This window comes from Papio anubis, chromosome 9, assembly GCF_008728515.1.
Source record: "Papio anubis isolate 15944 chromosome 9, Panubis1.0, whole genome shotgun sequence".
In the NCBI taxonomy this organism is placed as follows: Eukaryota; Metazoa; Chordata; class Mammalia; order Primates; family Cercopithecidae; genus Papio; species Papio anubis.
In genome coordinates, this window is record NC_044984.1 from 7295686 (window position 1) to 7304398 (window position 8713).

Genomic DNA, 8713 nt, shown 5'->3' on the forward strand with positions numbered 1-8713 from the left:
GTGATTCCCAGCGCCGCGACCCTCATCATTGTGGTGTGCGTGGGCTTCCTGGTACTCATGGTCGTCCTGGGCCTGGTGCGCATCCATTCCCTTCACCGCCGCGTCTCAGGGGCTGGCGGGCCTCCAGGGGCCTCCAGTGACCCCAAGGACCCCGACCTCTTCTGGGATGACTCAGCTCTCACCATCATTGTGAACCCCATGGAGGTGAGAGGCCGGGGAAGGGGGTTCTGTAGGGTCAAGACTGTGGAGCACACACTGGGAGAACTCCTGAGGAGGGGCAGGCCCCGGTGGAGGCTGTTCGCAGAGCTGCAGTGAGCAGGAGGGAGAGAGGTCCAGGCAGGGAAGGGGGTGCAAAGGGGATAAGGGGACCGAGGGAAGTGTGGCCCCTGAAAGAGAGGCTGGGGTGTGTGCAGGCCATTGATCCCTTCTCCTCTCTGTTCCCGCCCTCCAGTCCTACCAGAATCGGCAGGCCTGTGTGGCAGGGGCTGCCGGGGGCCAGCAGGAGGACGAGGACAGCAGTGACTCGGAGGTGGCCGACTCCCCCAGCAGCGACGAGAGGCGCATCATCGAGACCCCCCCACACCGCTACTGAGCCCGACACCTCTCCCCACGCAGAGGGAGAATTCTGCCCTGGTGAAACAGACACTCCAGACGTGGGAGAAGGACCTTCTGGGAGAACAGAGACCAAGAGGGAGACAGGCTTCAGAACCTTTCCTCCTTTCATCTCAAAACCCCAGCGGGCCCTCTGGAGTCTGCCCTGCCCCTCCCCTAGCCCCCCATCCCTCGCCTCTGGGCTGTCATGCTCCTGGTGTGCCCCTTGCACTGGGGCTGGCTGGGTTGGAAAGTGGGCTGGACTTCAGTTGCCTTTCTACCCCCAGTGGCATCTGCCCCCTTAGCAGTCACTGTGTTGGGGAGAGGGTGACGATTGCAATGGCTGGGGCTGGAGCTGGGAGTGGGATTGAAGGAAACCCTCTCCTCTCCCCTTCCCTTCTCTCTCCTGTCCATGGGAAGCTTCTCTCCCTCTGCAGCGCTCCCTGAGCTGGGCCGTAGTCCCTGCTTCTCTTATGATCGCCCCACCCCGTTTCCATTTCAGTCTGGGGACCCCGCTTCTCCCTCTTTTCCAACTTCCTTCCTTTCTTGTCCTGTTTCCCTTCCTGCCCTTGCAGTCCTGAGGTCCTGCAGCCCTGGCCCCTCCTCTGTGACCTGGTGTGGCCAAGTTGCGGGGACGGGAGGGGATGTGGGGGCCCCAGGTGTATATATATAATGTATATTTTTTCAGTGTTGTCGTGAGTGCAGCCCCTGTGTTCCCGTGTGCAGCTCACGGCCTTGTGTGTGTGTGTGTGTGTGTGTGTGTGTGTGTGTGTGGCATCGTCATGTCCTGGGGCAGGGGCGGGGGGATGGGTGTGGTGAGGGAAGGGACATATCCTAGGGTTTTCAAATAAAACAATCAGAAAAAAAAAAGCTCTGTGAGGTGTCTCCTGCCTGCCTGGTCCTGTGTGGGCGTGACGGAGGCTCTGAGGCCTCAGGGGCTGTTTTGGTCTCTGCGCAGGGCTGAAGTGAGGTGGGCAGGGCTGGTGATCTTGAGGGCCTGACTGGGTAAGTCCTCAGGATGCCAGATCACCTGGAAAGTAAGCTGGGGCAGAAGGTTCCCACGCCCCCTTCCTTCAGTACCCCCTGGAAAAGTATAGAAGATTCAGGGAATCTTCTATAGCCCAGTGCCTTGTAGGGGCGCTGCCAACCCCACCCCATAACTTGGAACATATTGCCTGTGCACACGGGCTCCCTGCTGGGTGTCCCCAGGGAGAAAGCAGGCAACCCTGATATTTGTACCAAAGGGATCTAGAGACTGTTCCCAGGCTGAGCCTTCCCTGCTGGCCAAGGTTCAGACCCAGGGGATATCTGCCTTCCTTGCCCATGTCCTCGTGGCCACCTCACATGGCTGCTGAATGGCCTCAGCCCTCTCCACGCTGGCCCAGCCCCTGGCCTGACAGCAGGCAGAGTCTGGCCCTTTCGCAGCCTTTTGGGCCACTAGTTCTCTGACCCAGGTCTTACTTAACCCGCAGGTGATAAAGGATGGTAACCCGAAGGGGTTATTTCAGAAGAGTGAACTGCTGGTGGGAGCATCCCTCCGGTGCTGTCCTGGCCCAGGAAATACCAGGGATCCAAGTCTTAGTTCCTTCCTGCAGCACGAGGGGGTAGGGCATCCTTAGGCTCTTCCTGGTTCTCTGCGGTTGCCTGTAGCGCAGTTGGGGTGGAGGTGGGTGCTCCGCCTGACGCCTGTTCTCATATCTACGAGGTACCATTGTCCTTGCCCATGGCTGCAAACTCCCAGCTGTGTGTTGATGCCTCCATATTTTTATCTCCCACCTGGATCTCTCTCCTAACTCATATTTGCAACTACCTATTGGCATATTCACCTGCCCTTCCTGTGCCTCAGACTCCACCTTTCCCCAACTTCTCTGTGACCTATCCCTATCACCTTTCACCCATTTGCCTATGCCAGAAATCTGAGAGTCAGCCTAGATTCCTCCCTCTCCCTCAACCCGATGGCCAAATGGTGATGAAACCCTGTTGTTCTACTCCCTTAAAATCATGATTTTGATTTTTATTCTCGAGTTTTTTGATGCCGATTTTTGCCGATTGAGTTTTCGATTGAAATTTTTCGATTTCGAGTTTTATGATTTATTTTTTGCCGATTTCTCGAGTTTTTTTTGATGATTGACGCCGATTTTATTTTTGATGCCGATTTTTGATTTTTCGACGCCGGATTTGTTTTTCGACGGATTTTTTTCGATTGCCGATTGAAGCGCGATTTCCTCTTTATTGATTTTATTTTCACTTGAGCGATTTTTTTCGACTTTTGATTGATTGATTTTTCGATTTTTTGATGCCGATTTTTTTCGATTGAAACGCCGATTTTCTTTTTTGCTGATTTTGATTGCCGACTTTTCGATTTCCGGATTGCCGATTGTTTTCGATTTTATTTTTGTCGATTGAGCTGATTTCGATTTATTTTGACTTTCGATTGTTTTCGGTTTGTGCCGATTTCTTTATTTCGACGCCGACTGAGTCGATGAAATTTTTCGATTTATTGATTTTGAGTTTTTTTTCGATTTCTGTTGATTGCTTGATATTTTTCGATTGCCGATTTCGAGTTTTGATTATGCCGATTGAAGTGCCGATTGCCGATTGCCGATTTTTCGATTGTTTTTTGATTTTTTCGATTTCGAGCTGATTTTTGATGCCGATTTCGATGATGCCGATTGAGCTGATTGAGTTTGATTAATTTCGATTTTTCGATTTTTGTCGATTTTTGAGCCGATTTTTTGTTTTTCGATGTCTTTTTCTTTTGTTTTTTCGACTGGTTTTCGATTGCCGATTTCACGACGCGATTTTCGAGCGGAGCTGATGACCCTGTTTTGACCTGACGAGCGCGACCGGACCACTCTCCGGTATAGCAACTTTCCTACCTCCTTGACAGGCCTGGGTCGCGTCCCGACGCCTTAGCCCCTTAACCCAGATGGAGCAGGTCCTGCCTTCCTCCTTCTCTCTGGCCTTTGCAGCACACCCTCAGCACCCCCTGCGTGGGGTCATGACATCATGCACGCTTCCCACACGCACTCTGCTCTTCTGTGTCTTTGCAGGTATGGTTCTCCCGGCACATCCCTACCTGGCCAGGTGGCTCGGGCCAGTCTTCTACTATTACTGAAGACCTGGTTCAAGAATTGCCTCTTCCAGGAGTTCTGCTGTGCTTCGGGACCGCTTGTTCATGCCTCCATGATGGTAGTGACTACAAAGCTGTGGGACATGTCTGTTTCCCCACAGATTCTTTGTATCCCCAGCAATTTGCATAGGGCCTGGCACACAGTAGGGGCTCAGTCAGTGGTGACTGAGGTGATGTGTATGACTCTCAGACTCAGGGAAGAGTCACTGGTAGGAAGAGAGAGGAGACCTCCATTGGTGGCCCACGGCATGGGAGGTCCAGGGGCTGAGCATGGCCAAGCAGACGCCCTGCAGTGGCCTCTCCGGTAGTCCGGGTCTGATAGACACCAAGCTGATGCTCCAGGGTCTGTGGTAATACTGCATGGAAGGCCGCCTTGCCTGTCTGCCTAGAGTCTTCCAGAGGCTCGAAAGATCACAGACTTCAGACATCTGAGAGCTTTGGTTCTCAAAGGGGCTTGAAGGAGAGTTTTTATTAATAGTTGGTGTCCTGAATTTCAGTGGGTGAAGTTCAGCCCCCTCCTCCTTCTTGTCATCCTCTTAGTCCTCACCTACCCTGTCTCAGAGATACAGTTTCCCATGAAGAGGAGCAGATGCCAAGTGGCTTCTACTATTTTTGTGTTTGTCCTTGGAGCCCCTACACTGTTGTTGAGACTTGAGGCTCGGGGGTCCTTATTCACCTCTAGCTCAAGCGTCAGGGGTAGTGGCCACGGGTGAGAAGGCAAGTTTGCCATGAACTCTGCTTCCCTCTTGATGTACACACCCCTGCAGACTGCCACAGAGTAGCATATGTCCTTCTCTTAGTGTCTGCCCAGCCTCGGCTTGACTCTTGGCCTTCCTGGATTGGTTGCCTCTGGGGCTGGACATGGGTTTTCTCTTAAATGCATCCACTCTACCTGAGATTCCTGGAAACTCTCTCCAGAATCAGAAGCCCTGACCACTGATTATTTCTGCTGGTGTAACCTTTCCTGGCCCTCCTCTTCACCCTCAGTGTTTGACGCCCAGGTCTTGGCCCATGGTTAGCACATCTCCCTGTGTGACTACTGGGCCCATCGAGATGTTACCTGGGGTGGGGGTATACATGGGCACCAGAGGCCTGGAGAAGACCATGAATTCCTTATGCCACCACATGCCCTGAACCTCTGCTGTCACTTGCTGACTTCCTTCCCTCTCTCAATCTCTGCCCCTCTCTGACACGCACACTCACATACACACTGCGCAGGGATCAGGTTCGGGGCAGGAGGCCAGCTCCAGCGACGCAGGGAAAGGGCAGCAGGGAGGATTCTGCGTGAGTTTTTATTTTGTGGCTCAAGATCTCCTGGAAAGATGTTTCCTAACCTCCCTCCAAGAAGCTGGCAAAGCCTGGAGATATCAGGCCCGGGGCAGAGTTTCCAATTCACCTATTCCCAGTTTAATTTGAAACAGCAAACACATTTCCCTTGGCATCACTCGAATCGTTCTTTCCGCAATGGAAGGCTGTTTTCCTCTCAAGTCCGCTCTCCACAGTGAAAATTAATTAGCTTCTCTAAAGGTGCATGATGAAAAGCATGTCCTTGAGGAAAAGCGATGCTCTAGAGGCAACTATGTTAACCACCAGTTCAAGAACAAAGTGTGTCCTTCTTCCTGTCACCAAACCGGAGTCCTGGAAATTCACTTTTGTGCCGTCAGAGCAGCTGGATACAAATGCACTGGCGGTGCGCAGAGGTGTGGCTCTACCCACTTCCAAAGTCTGCACTCCATCCTGCAGCCTTTGGGCTGATGCACCTTCACCCTGGGGGCTTCACTGGGGTGGGCCTGGAAGGTCACATGTGCTCCTAGCCTTCTAGGTACTGTGGGATAGTTCATGTTCCCTTCAGATTTTACGTCCGTGTCAGGGACTCCCCAAAGTAGATGCCCTATATCCCCAGACCTCCCCCAACTAGGAGCTCTTCTGGACTGTGTGTGGAGCCGGTGAAGCTTTCAGACTCTGGGGTGTTTCCCTGAGATGTCCATAAGCGTGAATTGGAGATGAGTGTGTCCATTAGGTTCCTTTGTGCAGTTTCCTAAACTCCCCAGCAACCCGCGGAGGCTCTCAGTGTGCTCCCTCTGGCGGCCTCCCGGGAGAAACGAAGAACAGGAGGAAGGCAGACAGGTGTGGAGAGAGCTGGGTGAGCCCGGGCAGGTGGGCGTGTCTGACAGGCAGCGAGGAGGAGCTGACGCGCCTACCTCCACGGTGCTGGCGTCACTGCCTCTGCTGCGGCACCACGCTGCGGAGCACTTAAAATACTCACGTCCTACAGGAAGAGGACAGATGAGGCTCTAAATTTAGCGACAGTGGGTAGGAGAGGGGGAATGAAGACTCAGGGCTGGAGGGGAGCTGGCGTTGTCGGAAAAGGAGTAGGAATCCTGTATTTCCTGGGTGGGGATTCTAATTCATAAGGATACGGGAAGTTCTGTCCCAATATCCAATCTCAGCCACCTGACTCCAGTTTCAGAAGTTCTCACCCCAGCTCTGTCGCCCCTCTCCCACGTCCCCCATCAGACGTGGTCTCTTCCCTTCCACACTTAAAGGTTGGGATTGTGTTACCCTTTCTCCTTGAGTCGCAGTGTGGCTGGCTCTGGGGGAAGACGGTATTACCAGGGGACAAAAGCAGCATTTGAGAGAACCTCTGATTTTTAGTTAGGTCACTGGAAGGAGAGTAGTTTTCCTTCCATGGCACTGCAGAGAGGAAAGATAAGTCCAAAGGCATGAAGCAGTGAAGCGAGGCAAACACAATTTCTGGACAACTGCGCAAAGCCCCAGGGTACCAGGCCCAAGAAGGATGCAGGCTGCTCTTGCCACTTGCCCCCTGAAAGTCTAGCCCACTCCCAGACCATTGGACCACTTCCCCTCTTCCTCAGGGACCTATTCTTGCTATGCCATCTTTTTGCTTTGAGGAAATCCCAAAGCACAGAGGGCTCCTTTTGCTGGGTGCGGTGGTGGTGGGGAGGGAGCTGAGAACATGGCCTTTGCTGTCAGTGCTGCCTGTGTTCATATGCCAGGAACTTAGTGTTGACTCCTGGTCTTCAGCTTCTCTAAGGGTTGGTTCATCACATAAATGCGGAAATTACTTACCCAAGGGGTTGAATGAGGCTTAAATAAGATAACCTTTTCTGAATAACGCAGCGCTGACATACTGTAAAGTGCATGCTACTTGTTAGCTATCATTATCATTAATTACCGGGAGGTAAACAAAACCATCCTTAGTTCCAGCGATGCTGGGGTCTTTAAAAGCATGGGGTTTTAGGAATGGCAGAATTCCTCAAGCTTCTCCCATCTGAAGCCCAGGCAGCATGGGGTTGTGGTTTTGAACACATGCTTTGGAGCCAGACACACCTGGAGTTTTTCACGTTGGCAGCTCACAGAAGCTTACTATGGCTAATGTCCATAGGAGTGTGACTATCATTGCCAGGCTGTTTTAAATAGGCACAGTGTTATTATTTAAACAGGCACAGTGTTATTACTATTGTTATTATTTGAGACAGAGTTTCGCATTTGTTGCCCAGGCTGGAGTGCAATGGCACAATCTCAGCTCACCACAACCTCCGCTTCCCGGGTTCAAGCAATTCCCCTGCCTCAGCCTCCCGAGTAGCTGAGATTACAGGCATGTGCCACCATACCCGGCTAATTTTTGTATTTTTTTAATAGGAATGAGGTTTCTCCATGTTGGTCAGGCTGGTCTCGAATTCCCGACCTCAGGTGGTCCACCCACCTCGGCCTCCTAAGGTGCTGGGATTACAGGTGTGAGCCATCGCACCTGGCCTGTTATTATTTTTTAATAGGTGGGGGCTTTAGCACACGGGAACTGAGCTGTTAGGGTCTTAGTAAGCAAGATCTCACAGAGTTTTGGATTCCAACTTCTGTGGCCGATCTTGAACTGCATGAGCAAAGGTGACCTAGTGCTGCACGGAAGGCAAAGATAGAGGAGGTTAGCTCACCATATAGAAAGTCTTTTGGAGTCATCTCAAAATGGTCAGAATCTCAAAAGATTCTCAAAAATATAAGCTTTCTAGGTAAGCATTGGTGGATGCAATGATTTTTTTTCTGTTGTGTTTTTCAGCCAGGTTTTCAGCCTGAGCTTCAAATCTAAAAAGAAACTAAGTTGCTTTCCCAAGCATGTGTGTGTGAGCTTTGTGCAGGCCTAAGTGGGCCATGCCTGGTCAGTTTCTTACTGTCATTGGGAGCTGTATCATGAGATGAGACAGTGAAGTGTGGAGGTATCTTGAGCTCAGATCATGAGGCTTGTCCACAAGCTCTGAGGAGTTACTTCCAACCGTCTCAAGGTGGCTGTTGAATTGTAATCTTTATAATGCTTTGGTTACCTATACAACCCTTGGCCATGAAGTTGAATTTTGGAGACTGAAACTGTGACTTTACCCACTAAGAGTATTATATCTTTTCCAATGTAGATATCAAAAGGAGGAAGAATCCCTCATTATATACCATTTTCTTGTTAAGATATAGAGATAACTGAACTTACTGCAAACCCAAAGGCTCAAGAAGGCAATTAAAATGCCTATGTGTAAAACATTCTAAGAATCAGATTTGCTCAAGGAATCAAGAAGAACTAGTTAAAGACAACAGCAGCAGCAACAACAAAACAACATAGAATTTAGTCTTTCTTCTGGAACAGGTGCAGTGAAAATAAATAAAAACAAAATAAAAATAAAAGGCTGATTAAGATGAAGAAAGAGGGAAATTTCACTGGGAGAAAGGTTTATGGTCTTTGAAGACAAGCTAGACAATATTAAAGGAGTATGAGGACTTAGAGGCCAGGCCAGATGTGTATGAAAGAGAAAAGATGTATGTGGGTCTGATGACCCTCAATTAGAGGGTTAGACAAGGCCATTAACAGGGCTATAGAGTCTGGTGAGACAAGAAAAATGCAATACAGAATGCAGAACTTATTAAGTGAGGAAAACTTGCTAAGGATCCAGGTACGGGAGCAGTACTGTTCCATCTACCTAAGATGGG

The 8713-nt window shown here is 50.7% G+C and overlaps 1 protein-coding gene across 1 annotated transcript in view; it reads left to right on the top strand.

Moving 5' to 3' along the window:
* Positions 1 to 1461, top strand: part of CLSTN3 (calsyntenin 3) — a 29332-nt gene extending 27871 nt beyond the window's left edge. Inside the window, exons 17-18 of the mRNA XM_003905908.4 lie at positions 2 to 204; positions 452 to 1461. Of these exons, the coding sequence (XP_003905957.1) occupies positions 2 to 204; positions 452 to 592 (344 nt within the window). The 3' untranslated portion in view covers positions 593 to 1461. The remainder of the gene's footprint in view (position 1; positions 205 to 451) is intronic.
* Positions 1462 to 8713: the final 7252 nt, after the last annotated feature.